The following is an 18,546-nucleotide window of genomic DNA, read 5'->3' as shown; positions in this document are numbered from 1 at the left end:
AACACACTTTGCTGTTGCGAGCTATGAATAACGTTCATTAACTGTGCCCAGTTTATTCCAAAAAACGCTCTGCTAGAACACAGTGTTAAAAACTAAACGAAAAAAAAAAAGGAACCGGATCAGGCTTAAACCAGCAGAAACTCAATCCATTAAAATGTGCCTGGTTTGAACTGCAATCCTATAAAAAACATTATTTCTCTCACATTCTGACCTGCCTGGATGCTGTATGGGATAATTACATGACTGGCATTTATAGAAGAAGAAATGCTAAAGTTACAGCAAATGGCATTGAAGGGAGAGGCTGACCTTCGCCTGAGTAGTACTCGGTGGGGACAATGTTCTCATCCCAGATAATCTTCTCGGTTGGATAAAGAGGCATCTGGTTAAGTTGCTCAATCTGGGAGATTCTCCGCTCATGGCGAGACACCTGTGCATACATCGAAAGATCGAGAGAGTGAGAGAGAGCGTGAGAGAGTGTGATATAGAGAGAAATTAGGTTAATGAAAGACTTGCTCCCAGAAGGTCTGTCCTATGCTGATCCTCCCTCTACACAACACAGGTCTGTGACAGTCACAGTTAGAGCCGTGCAGAATCAGGTCACAGCACAATATTACATCATGTTCATTATCAGCTGCTCACCCCCAAACTATTACCAAGACACCCGTGCGTGACATTAGAGTTTACTTTTTCCAGAGATGCCAGCTGGTCACTGAGGAGAGAGTAAATCCACTGAAATCAGTGTGGCTATTTTAAATGTACGTCTGACCTACAACTAGAGATCATCGAGTTGTGACCTAGAAGCCAGATTAGAGAATTTACGTGAAAGCAGTTTGAAGGTTTACGACATTGAACGCTAGGAGTGTAACAGTGCTATTTTCAGTTTAATATGATTTTTGATTCTGAAGTCCCTATTCAAATAGATTTTCAATATTTTATGTTATAAAAATACCACTTTAATTTATGCTAAAATATACAGAATTCAGCCTCTGAGGGGCAGCTGTGCAGCATATCAGCAATACAGTTTCACTTTGAATTAATAGGTTTTCCATTTCTTCAGAACAATACTGAAATCCATACACCCTTAAATGCAATAAAGAATTACTTTAAAAAGAAGGTAATGTTTTATGATGTGCAAATTAGGGGTGTATGAAAATTATATACTGCAGTACTACAATATTTTGTTTTGCAATACTGTATCCACTCTCACAAGGTTCATTTTGTGTTGAGTTTAAACCCTCACCGCTAGATAACAGATCCCACTGTTCTGACCGCATACATGTAAACTTTTCATTTACTCTTTTACAATACAATGACAGTTTACCTAAAAGTACATAAAAAAAAATATATATAAAAAAAGGATAACAACAACGATATATTCTTTCAAAGTCAACATTACATTTTACCATTTTCCCTCAGCACTGAATATGGTTTTTGATAGTGGGCTGTGTTTAGGCCAATTTTTGAGCATAAATATAACAAGTCAAAAAACTGTTACAGCCCGTTTGTTTATGTTAGATTGTTTTTTTTGGGTTTCCAAGAAAATCAGAGTAGATTTGTAAATCGGAGTAGTTTGTAGCGTTCGGCTCGATAATGCACTTTTGTCGGCTTGTTCAGGCTAACATGCTTGATATCCACATCAAGGGGGGCTTTCCCTGCTAGCACCACATCATTGACCTTTCATCGCTCGCGGCGTAACCAGCAAGTTGACGGCTCTTATTGTTGAACGACGGGACTTTTTCCATGTTGACTGTTGCAAGAACTCTCATTTGTATTTTACACAGTGTCCACTTCTCTGACCCAAGTCTGTATAGTCAGCTATGCCAGGGAAAACAATTTCAGCCCCCTTTAATAAACACTCATCACTAACACTAGGTGAATTGACAGTCATTTCCACGATAAATCCAAAAAAAAAAGTACACTCTGTCTCTGTCAGTGACTCTAACAGAAAAGTAAGTGCAGAAACTGTGTGGGGTGTGGATGCTCCTGCAGTCTGAGAGATGAAAGAGTGTGAGAAGAAAAAGTGAGAAACGAGAAAGTGTGAAGCTGTGCCTGCTGAGCACTGGGTACAGAAACCCAGGTAACAGGCTCTTCCACTTCAAATTCTATCACATACACTCAGCCTCAAGCTGAACATGCTGCTAAAATAAAAACAGCAGCAGCAGCAGCAGAGAGTAAGAAAGTTCTCATTTACATCCCACTGCTGACATTCATAAGCTGACACATGGATCTCCAAGGGTCCAATTCTACAAAAAAAAAACAGTGACGTTTTGTGATCTTTGACTATTTGTCAGTGTGTGGCTTTGTCTTTCTCAAGTGAAACCACTGCAGTCGCTATACTCAAATAGTCACTAGATGTTAAAACAGGGAGTCGTGCAGCCTGAGGCCGAACATAAACGGCTTTCTATCAAACATACGGTTTATTGCTTGGGTGTAGGAGCTGATATTTTAAGACTTACAACAGTGGAGTAAGGAGTCATTTCACAGGTAGGTTGTATAGCTAAAAGGCCATACTGTAATTATCTGGGGAGATTAACCACACATATAATGCAGGCAAGTCTATTTGTTTTTCTTAATAATTTATTTAAGTTTACCACAGTTTCCACCCAAATTTGGAAGGCTAATTACCCAGTATCCATTCATGTGAACACCTCCCCTCAATAGCTATGGCCCCAACACTAGGAGTTGCCCCTGTTGGTAATTTAAATAAATTGCTATTTAAATTTAGCTTGAGAAGAAGATCTAATCTCTTAATTTTAAAATGTTCTAAAATATGGTCCAATGACTCCAATGTTGCATGGTAATGTGGTCGGAACCACCACTAAAACTTAGTCAATGGATGTTCTGATTGACAGAAGGTCTTTACAGGGGAAAAAAATTGAGCTAACTGACCACTGCCAAATATCTAGTAAGTGACAAATACAAAAGCAAATGACCACAGGGTCCCAGTCTCACTCTAAACCAGAAAGATGAACCTAAAGAGGACCATCTAATTAAGGGGGCGCAGAGTAAATCCGTTGTGTTAATATTTGGAATGTGAATAAAGACATTTTCCAGCCTCCGCTGTACAAATACTGCATAACTTACCAAAGAAAGCCTTGCAAGGTAGTTGCACCCCTGGTACACTGCTTTTACAAAATACAATGAATTAATCAGGGAGTATGGTGGGGAAGCTTATCCTTTCAAAGCTTAATTAAGTGCTTTATCTCATGTGTGACCTGCCCTGGCTCCACTGCAGCCTGCAGCACATGCATATTACGAAGGCCTAATCTTTTGAGATTTCAGTTGCTGTGGGCAACGCAGGCCACTTAAATTAGTGGACTGACATTGGCTCCAACAATGTAGCCAGTTAATTATGGTGGAGTCTTTCCTGAACCTTTGGAGGAGAGCTGGAGAGCGTAATTACAAGCAAAGCAAGACATAGGTGCTCTGCTGATGACCACAACGAGGGGGCATCTTATGTGGCCCGGTGAGGCACTGGAGAGGATATGCCATGAGGAAGTTAATGGGGCAATCAGAAAAAGGCCTGCCAGGAACCTCCGGCCATCTCCACATAGCGCACTTACTGGACAATTCAGTCAACGAGAAACTAATTGGATTTCAAAAATGAGGAGGCAACAAAGAGAGCTTAATCTGCATTTCAAGGTCAACATCATAAATTAACAGCTTTTTTCATGCCATACAAAACACAGCAGCATTATTACACAGCGAGGTTGCTGAGAAGCTATTGCTGTTATTATGATTGTTCCCAAAAATGATGGATGGCTTTGCTTTAAAACCTACCAGAAGCTCCAAGAGTAACTCTTTGTCATAGGATGTGTCCTGTCCTTCTGGAAGCTCTGGCAAAAGGCACAGGTACGACGCCACTCGGTGGAGGGTATTGGGACTGCAGGAAGTTAGAGATAAGACAAATATTGTGTTAAGAGCACTTGCACATTCATGTATGTATGTAAGGTAATCTGCTACTGCCATTCTGCAAGATCAGCACAGAAACAGATCAGCATCAATAAGCTTGGATTAGGAAAATCTAACTCCTGAGAGAGTGCAGGGATGCAGGGTATCACAGCTGCCATGTAAGGTCATCAGTGTCATTATCTGTAAGGAATGCTGCACCAGCTACTGTAGACACACACACACACACACCACAATATGCACTGCCTTAAGGATGAGAACACATGATACTGTGCTGATATCATTCAAATGATCAGTCTTTCATTGTCTTACTTGCGCCACATGATTTTGTGTTTTTTTGCATTAATTTAATTAATGCATTAAATTATAGGCTACTAATCACTGAATAATACACTGATGCACCATATATAAGTATTGGGAGACCTGCTCATTCATTGTTTCTTTCAAACTGACTGATACATTCTGGGTACGGGAATAATAGTGGATATATTCAATTTTGGGCCAAACCACTGCTTCAACATAAGACAATGACAAGCTAAGAATGTTACATTACGTTAATTTATAGGATGTCACTGTGCTAACTAGCAATGACCAACAGTGTTTTTCAGCACTGGATTAGATCTGAAGCCATGTCATGGGTCTGTGTAGCTGCCCACAGCGCTGCTTAAGCAAACGTCTCGGTAGCTCAAACAGCAGGCCTCTGAGAACCGTTTGGACAGCAAAGAAAGGGAGGAGGCTGGACTTGTGTCAGAGATAATACTGTATTTTGAGCAGCTTAGCTGGATCTCTCTGGTCCAAGGGAGAAAAAAAAGTATTAAAGAATGGTGAAGGAAAAGGGGCTTGTTGCATTTGATCAGCACATTCTGAGTTTTTCAAGCCTCCAATTAGACAGAGCTGAAGAGAACTGTGTGACAAACATAACTACATAGCAAAGAGTAAAACCACATAAGCGACTTTATCTGTAAAGACAGCTCAAGCTTTCTGATCAACACTTAACTCCCTAAATCTGATAGGCAGTGGGAATGGACACTGAATACTGGCAGGCTCTATTCTCTTTAGGCCACCCTACAGAAGAACTGAGGAATCAGCAACCATGCAGAGAGTCTTTTGTGCCACCCTCAGCATTGTACAAAAGCAAAGACCACTTAACGGAGAAGAATCTGCTCTGCTCTGATCGCTCTCTTTCTCGCCACGCATGGCGGGCTTTTCAGTGTGGCCGTGTTAACACGAACTGACAAACACAGCTGTTCAGAGAGTTTATTGTCAAGCATCAATTAAATTAATGAGGCACATCTTTCCATCTAGCAACAATGAGTCCAGGTTCAAGGACTTGAGTTCTGTCACTTAGCATGTCAGTAAACAGCTGTAATTCTCAGTACTGCATGCTCGACTGACCCTCTGCTGTAATGAAACATGATGGATGTTCGGCTGCAAACATGGCTGTAAATAATGTTCTAAACACTAAAAATGAATGAAAGGGGTAAAGAAAGGTGCGCACAGATGTGACTTAGTGCAACATGAAGTGCAGTTCTGCAAGTACCAACGTTTTTCCAACAATTAAATATGCTGGGCAGCAATCTATTAGCAGAAGACCTAGTACAAGGCCTGGGAAATCAGCGACAGCGACTGAAAACGGCTAATTTAAATGTGTGAGGACAATTCTGTGCCAAAGCGACGTAGCACTGCAGACAAAGTAAAATATTTCAGTAAAGTTTTACAGTCCAGTTTTCAGTTTATGTGACAATAAGGAAAACTTTGTGGGAGTGCTTTTTGAATATCATTCAAACATAGGAGTATTTTCAGTGTGTAAATGTTCAGGCGAATTTTAAAAGTCCTAACAGTGTCAAGAAGAGTTGGAATCCATGTCCCACTTCTAAACATAAAGCCTATTTACATCTAGCATTAACATGTGTTTTTGGTGACCGGCTCATACTCGGATTGTACTTGTCTGCATAAAAATGATCGGATTGCTCAAACAATGTTCAGGGATGGTCAGAAATGGATCCACATTTAAGACAAGTGGAAACAAGTCTGTTGTGAAAAAGATTAATATTAGTAATTATTACGGTGGATGTCTGCTTCCTCCCCCTGTATGTGTGTGTTTGTGCGTTATTAACCAGTAGATGGGAGTAGGGGTGGGTGATGGTATTTAATATATCACGAAATTAAAAGACAGTTTCTATTGTGATACAGTATTTGATACAAAGACTAAAAAAAAATTCCAGTAGCGGCAGATTCCTAAAAACTGCTATTCAAATACTACCCCATACGTACTACAGTGACTCATACACATAAGTGTGCCGCACTTCAACCAGTCAAACACAACTAATTACACTTCTTGAAGGGAAACGTGCAGTTGGTCAAAGGTCTCAGAAACATATATTGTGCGTCACAATACAATAAAAATGATGGCAGTACAACAGCAGTTTGTTCCCTTACGGTTTAAGTCTGTCACATTTTCTAGGAAACTATTGTTACACTACATTGTAGATCCTCCTTGGCTCCTCTAAACTGTTTAAAGTTTGTCTCCCTGAGCTGGATACCCATGATCAGAAACCCTTGTTTACCAGAAATAAAACTGAAATTAAGTATGAGTACATGTTGATTTGTTTATTTTACATGGGAAATGGGATACTAAATAATTGTTAATGCCAGGTGTAAAGGCTCATAATGTTTTCCATGAAGCTTTCCAGTGCAGAACACAAATTGCTTTGCTTGGATATTGGATGGCACATGCAAAAACCTTTAACCACTGCTCTGCCTCAGTTCTCACAGATCCACAGTGCAACAAGGATGGTACATTGTGGGAAGAGAAACAGTCTGGAAAACTGTGAGGACTAGTAACAATATAGGAATTGTTTTCAAACTAATTCTTTAAAGAAAGAATTCCTGGTGGCACTGATTAGAAATGACACTATACTGTATCTTACAACTGAGCATTACATACAGCCTGAAAGACTTTCCTGCCTGAGTTGATGCATTATTAGGTGTGATATCAAAGTGCTAATTAAAAAAAGGACATAGGCCATCAGAGAAAGCCTAGTTTTCTTCTAGAACCCTCTACTATATAACAGTTTTATAATAATTAGTTCTAACAACTGGTTCTCTTACCTGAGATGACCAAACTGTTTGGTGAGAGACTGCCGAGTGTCCACTGCTGCTACATTAGAAAGAGCAAAGTCCTGGAGCTCAGGAAAGTGTGCAAAAGCTGCTCTCTAAAAAAAAAACAAAAAAACAAAAAAAAAACACAAATTTATGTGATGTGAAATTCTATCTACAAAACACACAAAGTGCCTGATACTAACAAACCACCCAGGACCCAGTGACGTCCAAAACCAACGCCTAACCGAGCCCTGCATCTGAGGCCGTCCCTGAGCTTGATGTGGTTTGAAGCAGGTGAAGGGAGCATAAATTATCACAGTCCAGAATGTGTAAACAGCTTTTTTGAAACAGCTAGCTGAATTTATTAGCACAGCAGCTGTCTACACATCCTATCTGGTCTCTCATTGCAATACTGAGGTTTATTAGGGCTGCCGCACTGCTCTCTGTATACCTGATTAAGGACTGCAGGACAGATGGAAGACCAAATGAATGCATTTCAAAATGCAGGAGAACACAGTAGTTCGGTAACATCATGGGTAAAGGAGCAAGCAGTGTAGAAACGCAACACCACTTGTGAATGAATTAATTTATTTATGATTTTTTTCCAAATATGCAGGGTCTCAAAACGAATATAACATTCAGTGAAAAAACAGCCCAAAAAGGTAATTATTAATAAAGGTTCAGTTTCTCCCTGAAATAATATGTTTGTTCCTTTATTTACGAATTAAAAGGAAATAAATACTTTTCACACAGGAAAAATCCAAGGGCATCAAAATCTGTCACCACAAACACAACAACATTCCCTCCCCTTATTGATCAGACTTGTCCTGGGTTGAGAGCAAAAAAAAGTAAATACAGGGAGAAGATCCTGTATTCTGGACTACTGCTATAATTTAACACGGAGTAATGGCAGATGTGGCATTTGTTTATAGCTGTAGTAATTATCTGGGTCGATTAGCTCAAACCTTTGGATTACACCTGATAGTTGGGTCGAATCATGGTCAGATCACATTCTCACCACAAATGAAGTGCTCCAGATGAGGTCGCCCATATTAGAGAGTGAAAACACCCTGCCTGCCTGTGCCTACAGGTCAGTGTGGTTTAAGAAGAAAATATGTCTTTAATAAGTATAAATAATAACTTGATTAAAATGTTGCTGTTAGGAACATGGGTTCTGAATTTAGGCTGTACCATTGCCACCTATAAAGCACGTCCAGCATATTCACCTGTAGAGAAGTAATCCGATCATAATGGATATTGGTCATCTCTTTTTCTGTTAGTGCGTTCCCAGTTTGGTCATTGATCTCGAAGCCAGTGTAGAACTTCAACATGTCCAGCAGCTGCAAAAAAAACAAACAAAAAAAAAGGAAATAAAGATTTAGCACACCTGAGCAGGCATAGCATGAAAAAACACTGAACAAAAGAATCATCTTCATAAGCAATTAGTAGCGAACAAAATAATGATCTATCCTCAAACTATACAATAATGCAAACTTTTTCTATGGGTTTCAACCTGGCAGAAGAGGTGACCCTCCTTCTCACGCTGTGTGAGACTGGACAGGTGGCAGTTGACCACCAAGTGGGAGTCATCCAGCACAGTGTTGAACCAGCGGCGGGTTGGGAGAAGAGCCTGCCAAAAACAACAGGAGGTTAGGAAAAAAGGACATCAAGCAACACTTACATTAGACTACTTATTATAGGCACTTCTTATATTAAACACAAGAGATACTAAAAATATTAACAACAAAACGTGATCACTCTCTCATGATCAAATCTGCCATAAGTTGATTTGCAAACTTTGCGTATAACAATTCAAAATCAAGTTTGCAAACAGCTGAAGTATTTGACACATCTTATCATTCTTAGAAGCAGGGTTTTCAAACTCTAGGCTTGAAGCTGAGGAGAGTAAACAATCAAGAACAGCAAAGGTCACAATCTAAATATGAAACCTTCCTATAGACACTACTACTGCTACTGTGGTGCAACTCCAGTCAGACTGGCCTAATGTTTGGCTTTTACTGGCCTAACAGCAGAGAGACACAATACTCCTAACTGTACGGATGTGTGTGTGTGTGTAATATGTGTTATATTTTATATATATATATATATATATATATATATATATATATATATATATATATATATATATATATATATCTTGTTGAAATATCTTGTATTTTTGAATGTCAGTCGTTTCCAATACTATCCAATCCTAGTAGGGATGCATTATATCAGTATCAGTAAATTGCCTGGCATCAGATAGATGTTCAGATTTGATAAATATTTAAAATGAATATCTGATGCATATGGACGTGGGGGTTAACAGTATGTCAATATTTGATCGTATTGTGATACATTTAGTTAATAGAGTTGTTTTCTGAGTGTATTGTGTATGTCATCAGTGCTTAAAAAACACTGACCAACTGCATATTTCACTACAAAAAGTGTAATTCACACTGTATTTTAATTCATAATGCATGTTATTTACTTAACTAACTAGTGATTTACATATAGCCACATATTGTCATTTTAAAATCTTCCCACTAGACTGACATGATGTGAACTTTTTGTCAACCACTTCTCAACCATAAACGCCTCATCAGTAGATTACCACAACAAAACCATGAATGGACCCTTCTACATCAGTCCACCAGTCTGTCCACACAACAGCCATCTTACCTCCAGGTCAATCATGAGCTCTACGAATCTCTCGCAGTAGTGCACCTTTTCCATGGCGACAGGCCCTGCAACAGAAAAAAGGGAAACATAAGCCAGACGGCACCCACAGACCATAACACAGGACATGGCTGGACAGCCACAGCAAGCTGGACGGAGAGCATTGAAGACAGAAGTGTGTGTAACCAAAACAATGCAATGGCCACAGTTAGCCACTACCATGCACTGCAGGATGACAGCAAGTGACAGGAAAGATTAGCAGCAGGAGCCCTCAACCAGCCAGCCAGCCCCTCGCATGTCACACTGCCCATACCCTGGCGCAGGTGGGCAGAATGGGGGAGGCCGTGTCGGCCCGAATTAGCTGCACAGGACCGGTGCCGTGGGCGAGGGCCAGCTGCACGAGCTGCTCTTTCAAAAGGTGGGTCGGATCAGAGGACGGAAGAAGCAAACAAAAGAGAAACGTAGCGTGAGGACGGCGTTTCCTTCTCTGGGAATGAGGCCTGATAAGATGAGGGGCCAGCAGAGGTTTACAGGCGCCTTAGACTAGAGCTGTGCAACATGGACAGAATACCACATACATTGGTACGCAAAGTTTTGGGCACCCCTGGTCAGGCATCAGGGTCGCGAAAGATGTCTACCCAGAATCACTGGGTACAAAGCAGGAATATCCTCTGCACTCATCTATATAGCCAAATTGCCCTATCGTGTGCATTTTTTGGAGGTGGTATGAAATCAGAGTACCCGGAAGAAAACCAGGCAGACATGAGAAGAACACAACAAACTCCCCACAGACAGTGACTGAAGTAAGGATCAAACCCCCAACCCCAAGAGCTGTGTGGCATATACACTACCTGCTACACACTAAATGTACATTTGCACATACATATTATGTACTAAAAATTAACCAAAGACAACATTATGCTTTAGAACGTGCTGAGGAGTGCGGAGCAGGGGTGCACAACTTCAGTCCTGGAAGGCAGATCTGCAAAAGTTGGTAGTTGTCCTATTCAAACACATTCCCTGTGCTTGGTAATTAACTGCCCAGTTAAATTAGGTGTGTTCAAGCAGGACAAACTCTGCAAGAGACCAGCCTTCCAGAACTAAAGCTGTGTATCCCTGCTTTGGAGGACAGGAACTTATGTTCACTTAAAATCAACAGTACATAATTTGACCAGGGAAGCTCAAATTATTGCATAAGACTCTTATATGTAGCTCTAACATGGCTACATATTTAGTCTCCTAAACTTCAGATCAGTATTTCTCAACTGCTGGCGACTGCTCTGCTATTGTGGTTCATCAGAGTGTGTGTGAATGCTGCCTTTCAAACAAGTGGACAGAGACCGTCTGAGCAGCTGGGTCTCTGCCTGTTTCTAAAGTGAACTCTGGTGTAGTTCCCTATATAAATGCAATACGAACCAACCAAACGCAGAGTTGTGTATGGGTTCTCTCCTGCTCACAAAATGTACCATCAATTCCCTCGCTTACTCCTCCACATCTGCCCACTTCATCATGGGGGGAGTCTTCATACAGACCAGTCCTCGTTTCTGTGTCTCTTTTATATTTAGCGGGGCTGTGTCCCAAACCACACTCTACCACACTACTTTGCAGTGTTAGTGTAACTAGCCACCATTATTTTTGCATTTCTTAGTGTATTTGCCTCAGTGAAGTAAGGATGTGTGCAGGTTGGGATGAAGCCATAGTAACGGTAAACTTTAGCTTTAAGACATGCTGTAAAAAAAATAGCACGTTTCCATTATCACAATGGTTTAATACGTTCAATACAACATGGTGTAATAAGGCAGGTTTAAGGATTCAGGATTTTTGTCTTATAGTAATCTGTATAATTTCTGTAGGATCCTTACATGAATTTATTGCAAGCGCCATACAGGACTCCTGTAGCAGTGACGTTGCAAAGGACATCATAATCAAAATTGTGTTCATTGACTGTAATAAAGTCAGGGTTTTATGATTCTCAAAAGCCAACATATAATATGAGCAGCCACCTAAAGCATTTTACACACATTCATTATTTACTTATACCATAACACTATAGGAACAGAAACAAGCCAAGATACAGTCTAAGCTTTTGCTGTCACTTCGAAGTACAGGCAGGCAAACTGGGTCATGAGAAGGGGGGGGGTGAAGTAAAGCAACTGCTGTTGCTATGGCCAAATGAAAGCTTACCTGATGGTGGGATGGACATCAGTACAGCAAGGAACTTCTTTATGAGAGCACAGAGGAATGTTCTTTCCATCTTCGCTCTGCCATAGAGAAGTTTTTGGTGAGTTACACATTACACTAAAACTTGACTGCTTCAAGTAAAACACACTAGATTAACAAGGAAGAGAGCCTCCTTACTGCTCTGCATTCTTTGGGTCCATTTTCTCATAATTCTTCTTTATGAGGTTCCAGAACTTCTGCAACTTGGGTACCTTCTTTAGCTCTTGCTGGAGTCTGGACTGTAAGATGTAAAAATTCAAGTACAGTGTAAAATATCAGACACGGGTGAAATAAGAGCAGATAAAACTTACAAGCCCAACCTGTTCATTTCTTAAGAGTGTACTTTTAGAAAAGTTATTAAAACACTGAAATATTGGGAACAATATCAGAAACCAAAATGGTGTACTGTGTGCAAACAACATATTGTGCAGCCCTGGAATCTATAATTTGCTGCTGCAATGCTCACCGGCAGGAGGCACATCCACATAGGCAAAGAGATGAGCTGTTGGACCTGCTCTCGGATAAGATCCACCTCCTGCAACAAAAAGTAAAAAATAAAATCAGATAGGAAACATGCAAAATCAGTTACATACAGGAGAGTAACAGCACATCAAAAACCACATTAGCACTACATGCACTACAGTTAAAAGCTTCTATGGTCGCTGCCAGTAGAACGTGTTTTATATGATCCCATACATGTCACCATATCTGACTGACCTGGACCACTACAATATAGAACAGCACTGCCCACAAGTGGAGATCTTAAGAAATTACAGCCAGACGCTGTATGACACAGTCAATGGTGTAGATTGCAAACACAGAAGACAACAGATTATCATAAAGGCTTAATAACCAACCAGGCTGTTGAAACAGTGATCTAGGAAGACGAGCAAAACTGTCTGTTCCCGCAGCGACAGTCCAAGCTCCTCTCCTGTTAGACAGGCCTCCATCACACACTTAAAGAAGTAAGGGAAGTGGCTGGGCTTTTTCTTAAAGACCTGTTCAGAGAGAATGTGAGATTAAACATTACATACAAAACAAACAAGCAAAAAAAACATCATAAAAAAATCAAGTAAAAGCAGACAAAATGGCTCTCTATAGAAATGTCTTCATTTTGGCACTCACCTCCCAAGCAGGCACATTCTCTCTGACCTTCTCATTGACCATACAGCAAATGGACATCAGGTAGCTGTTACTAGACACCTCAGGGCTATAGTTAACCCACAAGTAATTCTCGAGGTACTGGCTACAGACCAACAACAAAAAAAGAGTCAATAAAGAAAAATTATGTACATATGTGTGTGTGTTTATAAACACATTAAAAAGAGAATAAAAAAAATATAATAATAATCACTCACCTAAATTCCAACAACATGATTTTTCGAATTGCAAATCTGAAACAAAAAAAGAAGAATTGTGGGTCAGTAAAACACAAGGCTAAAAAAGTAACAGTAGATGGTGATCCAAATTGGATGGAGTTCCAATCTCCACATTTTAAATATGTATGTAATACAATGACAGATAGACTTTATATCCAAATGCTTGTGGACACCCCTTCTAATGAACACATTCAGCTACTTAAAGTTGCACCAATCATTGGCAGATGTGCAAATGCACAAACACAGCTTGTCTAGTCTTTGTAGAGAAGTACTGCCAATAGAATTAGGGTCTCTGGAGCAGATAAACATGAACTTATGACACCATGCCTAATGCCAGGTGTGGATTAAAGGGGTATAAAGCAGCCCAGCCTTGAGCTGTGGAGCAGTGGAACTGTGTTCTCTACAATAATGGTGCTTCAACCAACACTTCTGGGATGAGTTGGGAATGAGGTGAAGGGGTGACAATCCAACGTCCTGACCTCACTAATGCTCTTATCACTGAATGCATTTAAATCCTCACAGCAATGCTTCAAAAGCTCAAGGTCTAGTAATCTAGCAGAAAGTCTTCCCTGAAGAGTAGAGACAGTCACTCAACTTTTTTGTTTTAATATGTTTGACTTCATAAGAAACAATGAATTAGTAGGTGTCATAGTACTTTTGTCCATATAGTGTATGTACATGACAAATTAGATATAGGCCAAATGTTTCCAAATAAGTGCATGAGTAAATGTGTAAAATAAATAAATAAATTAATAATAATAAAGCAGCATATTCCAGCAAACTTACTTTGATTTGAAAATTTCATTCTGATAGACGTCTTCAATGACCTGTCGAAAATAAAATAAGTGTGAAGTTTGAGGCTGACCATAGACTGGTTAAGGACCCTGACATATCATTTCCAGTATGATATTCAAAAGATACCATGGTACTCAGCAACTGTAACAATTATCATCAACATAAAGTACAGATGAGGCTACTGCAGTTATGGACTCGGAGCCAACCGTTTACAATGCAATACATGAGTCACTAGGCTATATATATACACATTCCAGATGGTCAGACCTTCATAACACAGTAACACATGAATGACATAACGGACTTAATTCTTACCTTACAGTCAAATGGCAGCTTATTCTTAGCATGTGGAGCCCAATATTTTACTGAGAGCTAAAGAAGGGAACAGAAAAAGAGGTAACAGCATTATTCCTCCTCTCATCCTCAGTATGAACAACATGCTTTCCCATATTTTTAGATCATTTCCTCAGCTTGTTATGTTATTAAGAAATGGAGGTAAAGTTGAGGTTTATGTTGAGAGAGAGAACTGCTCGATTTCAGGTATCAGAAAAAAAACAATACTGTGACATCCTGTTTCGTCACAATCTCGTGAAGTACTGTGAGATTCTATTTATGCCACATTACAAAGCAAGAAACACAACAGAAGATCTAAAACCTTGAGTGAAAAATGAGCCAAAAGAAAGGAGTAAAAGAAAATGGGGTCTAAGGATGCATTACATTAATTTAAAATCCACAAACATGGATTAAGCATAGTTTGGACTAAACTGCTGGCATAGAATTACTTGATATTCTCTTCAGTCCAGTCCTAGTTTTAACCCAGGACTGAAATACAATTCCTTAATCTCCAGAACTCGCCACAGAAAAGATGTACCAAACAATGTCAAGTTGTATGGGTTCGATAATATTATTTATACGCAAACATTAACTTGTAACTTTAAAGCTACAAGATCTGCTTCCTTTACATTACACCGTCTAAAACGATAAAAGATCTGTTACAGTACCTAGTTACAGAAACATTAGTTATAGAGGTAGGTAAGATAGGTGATCCCTTGTTTATGCCGTGGGCATGTATGCTAGTCCTTATAGAAAATTAAATAAAATAATTCTTGACATGTGGATACCTTAACAGCTTCCAGGCTTAAGGTCATATGAAGTTTACTACTTTACAACCATCAAGATTCAAGGTTTGCACCAGCATATGTTTACATTAGTGTAAACCTAGTAGTTCTGGTTTATTATTATTATTATTATTATAAAACTGCCTGCCCACGTAAATCCTCAAGTCTCAAAAGTTACAGAACTGTTCTTCATCGAGGACTGTGCAGCACAGGTTGTGTAGATGTGATGAAGATGTGTGACCAGCTAGCTTGTGCCCTCCCCAGCGAAATGTTAGTTAGCTACGTGGCCACCCTGATAATAACTTTCAGTAATGAGCTACTTATTAAACTACACTTTTATCCATCTAGGCAGACAGATTCATGTTTCACTTTCACAAAGTTCTTACCTGAGTCACATATTCTGCATTGATCTGAGACACTGAAGGAGCCGCGGTCTTCTTCACTCGAGCGTCCTTCTCCATAACGCCTCCACTAATGCCACAACCTGAGGACGTTTATTTACCTACAATTGTTGGAGAAAACCCGTCTAAACTCCATTAAACCCGTAGTTAAACTTCATTAAACACACAAACACCTAGAAAAGGTCTACAATGCTGCTAGCTAACATCCACTCCAGCTATCCTAGCTAACTTCTCCAGCTGAATTTGAATACAATCAGGCAGCAGTTAGCTAGCTGGCCGGCTAGCGCTAGCTAACGTATCGTCAGCAGGCTAAAGTAGCGCTTGCTACTATTCTAAAACAAATATCACAGAATAATATATTTAAACAAAGTCATTTTTATCCTGGTACAAAACATATAACTGATAAATACCTGGTTTAGTAAAACGTCATTAATACGTTGTTAGCTTGGGTGTGCTAACATGTGTGAGCGCAGTACAGCACAGTGAAGTTAGGAACTGGTTTCGTCATCTTCAAAATAAAAGCCCGTGACTTTTATTTTGAAGAGAGCTCGAAATAACTGACAAAACGGATTTAAATAAGCAAACACGTGTAAATAAACGTACAGTTGTTTATTAAATGTCACCATTTGTGTAGACGTTTTTATTTTACATTTCTAAATGAGAACAGAAATTTCAGTGATACACATAGGAGGAATTTGTCTGTGTATGTATCATGTATATCACAGACTAGACAGACTGGAAGATAAAAATAAGGAAATTAAATACTTTAAATAACAGACAGAAATATATTTAAAAATTCACCTTTAAGCTAAAATGAAATGTGTGAATATATTATTATTATTAGTAGTAGTAGTATTATTTATTTATTTATTTATAGATATAAATAAAATTGACTATTATTTACAGTATGTTACAAAATCATGTTGTAGTTGAGAGATGTGCACATTGTGGCTGCAGGCTTTTCAATTACAAACACCTGATTTCACCTTTTTTAATCAGTTGGCTCCAGTCTTCAGTCTTTTGGTATCAGGTGTGCTCCTGCTTAGTTAAAATAAATAGTAATACTTTGTCCTTAATATTTTAAGCAATATTCAAATTAATAAAAAAAAAAAAAAAAAGGAAAAGGGCCTAAAGGAAAGTCTGAGTACCCTGGACGGTCGGTATTCTGTTACACCCCCTTTGGCAAGTATCACAGCATGTTTATTTAATTTTTTTGTACCCAGTTAAAAGTCTTTCCTTTTACCAGTGAAATGTTCTGCATGTCACTGGCTGCAACACATAACCCAAAGCCTGATCTATTCACCCTTAACAGTTGGAAGGGTGTGCTTTTCATGAACGTCTGCACATTTTTTCTTATCCAAATAGACCTTAGCTCATAATGGCCAAAAAGGTCTACAGAACTTGTTTCCAAAATGCATCAGGCTTGTTTAGACATTCTTTTGAAAACTTGTGATGCTGAATTCTGTAATGAGGACGCAGAAATGGTTTCCTCTTCCAGGAGGAAAGTCATATTTGTGCACAGTAGAACAACACACCACCCCTCCAGACTCTGCTGGCTTTTCCTGGAGGTCTTTTGGAGCCTATCACGGTTTTAATTTGCCTTTCTAGTAATCGAGCAGTTCTCTCCCAACATAGACCTCAACTTTACCTCCATTTCTTAATAACATAACAAGCTGAGGAAGCAGCTACATAAATCAGCGTTCCTATCTTCTACACACTCAACTATTCAAACTAAAAGAAATTCAGTTAGGGCCGTCCAAACCTTTGCATGCCACAGTGCATTACTCTGGCTTGTGTGAGCTGCTCTGTTGTTTTAGATGTTTAGGACAGACGCAATGGTGTGCTGGGTTAGGCCGAGCTGCCTTACAATACCTTTCATCTGACAAAGATGTATTTTGCATACAAGCAACAAAACTATGCACTTAATGATTTGAGTGGCTGGGATGTCTAATTAAATCTTAGAGCACTCACAAAAGTTGTGCACATTTGTTTACAAAAGAAAGAAGCCCTTAAATTAGAGGCCTAATGACACCAATACTCATATTATACTTGCCTTTCCTGTGCAAAAGCAGTTTTGTACTATTGCCACATGAGGGCGCCACACTCCACTTAACACACTGCATCCAGTTCTTTTTTAGATGCTTTTTTTTTAAGCATACATATATTAGATTAAGCATTAATAAAATACATCCTACATGACAGTTTTCCCTCTTATTGCCCCTAAAACAGATCTGCCAAACAGTGTCCAATCCATCTTATGTAGTGGTTGGTGTGGCGCAACAGATAACACCATTACCTGCCAGTGGGCTACCACACCATGTGGGAGACTGGGGTCTGATTCCCGGTCTGGGTGGCTATGCTGTGCTACACCAATAAGAGTCCTTAGGCAATACTACATTGGCCCACCTCTGTAATATGAGTACCCTTGTAAGTCGCTCTGGATTTGTGCATCAGCTAAATGCTGTAAATGTACTGTACTGTACTGTAACATGACAAACAGAGAATGAATCTTCTGGACTAAAAGTGGCCTAGCAGCAACAGAGATCACCAAAGTTTCTGATTCTCTGAAAACATTCCCAACATTCAAGCTATAAAATGCCAGTCTGCTTCAAATTCCTCCCTCTAATCGTCTTGACCACATGAATGTGGATGTGAAGCATCTGCTAGCACCCGTGTGGTGGTGGTTCATTTCTTACAGATGAGAACAAAATATCTTTATTAAAACCAACATGAGCATCCGCTTACATTTGTGAGAGATGAGTCAGTAAAAAAAACAAAAAAACAAAACAAAAAAACACAATCCTCTCATGTGTAGGCAGACGTGCTGACAGAGTGATGGAAATTGGATTGTAGACATGCTGTCCCGGCTTGTGTCTGTGTGAGTGACACAGCTGCTTATTGTGGTGGCAGCAATGGCTGTCTGGTTCTGGGTGGCACTGGACTATG

At 39.5% G+C, this 18,546-nt stretch overlaps 1 protein-coding gene across 2 annotated transcripts in view; it reads right to left on the bottom strand.

The window, feature by feature from the left end:
- The window catches only part of aqr (aquarius intron-binding spliceosomal factor), a 52,711-nt gene extending 36,617 nt beyond the window's left edge, over positions 1-16,094 (bottom strand). For both annotated transcript variants that reach the window (XM_072690310.1, XM_072690311.1), the window contains exons 1-16: positions 16,011-16,094; positions 15,586-15,701; positions 14,397-14,453; positions 14,073-14,113; positions 13,266-13,301; positions 13,033-13,153; positions 12,765-12,905; positions 12,374-12,442; positions 12,046-12,146; positions 11,872-11,948; positions 9,691-9,755; positions 8,525-8,641; positions 8,238-8,351; positions 7,021-7,124; positions 3,781-3,883; positions 307-427 (exon numbers count right to left, since the gene is read on the bottom strand). In XM_072690310.1, the coding sequence (XP_072546411.1) occupies positions 307-427; positions 3,781-3,883; positions 7,021-7,124; positions 8,238-8,351; positions 8,525-8,641; positions 9,691-9,755; positions 11,872-11,948; positions 12,046-12,146; positions 12,374-12,442; positions 12,765-12,905; positions 13,033-13,153; positions 13,266-13,301; positions 14,073-14,113; positions 14,397-14,453; positions 15,586-15,660 (1,342 nt within the window). In that variant the 5' untranslated portion in view covers positions 15,661-15,701; positions 16,011-16,094. The remainder of the gene's footprint in view (positions 1-306; positions 428-3,780; positions 3,884-7,020; positions 7,125-8,237; positions 8,352-8,524; positions 8,642-9,690; positions 9,756-11,871; positions 11,949-12,045; positions 12,147-12,373; positions 12,443-12,764; positions 12,906-13,032; positions 13,154-13,265; positions 13,302-14,072; positions 14,114-14,396; positions 14,454-15,585; positions 15,702-16,010) is intronic.
- Positions 16,095-18,546: the final 2,452 nt, after the last annotated feature.

The sequence above is a fragment of the Salminus brasiliensis genome, chromosome 10, assembly GCF_030463535.1.
Source record: "Salminus brasiliensis chromosome 10, fSalBra1.hap2, whole genome shotgun sequence".
Classification (NCBI taxonomy): domain Eukaryota; kingdom Metazoa; phylum Chordata; class Actinopteri; order Characiformes; family Bryconidae; genus Salminus; species Salminus brasiliensis.
This window is presented reverse-complemented; position numbering and strand designations above follow the sequence as displayed.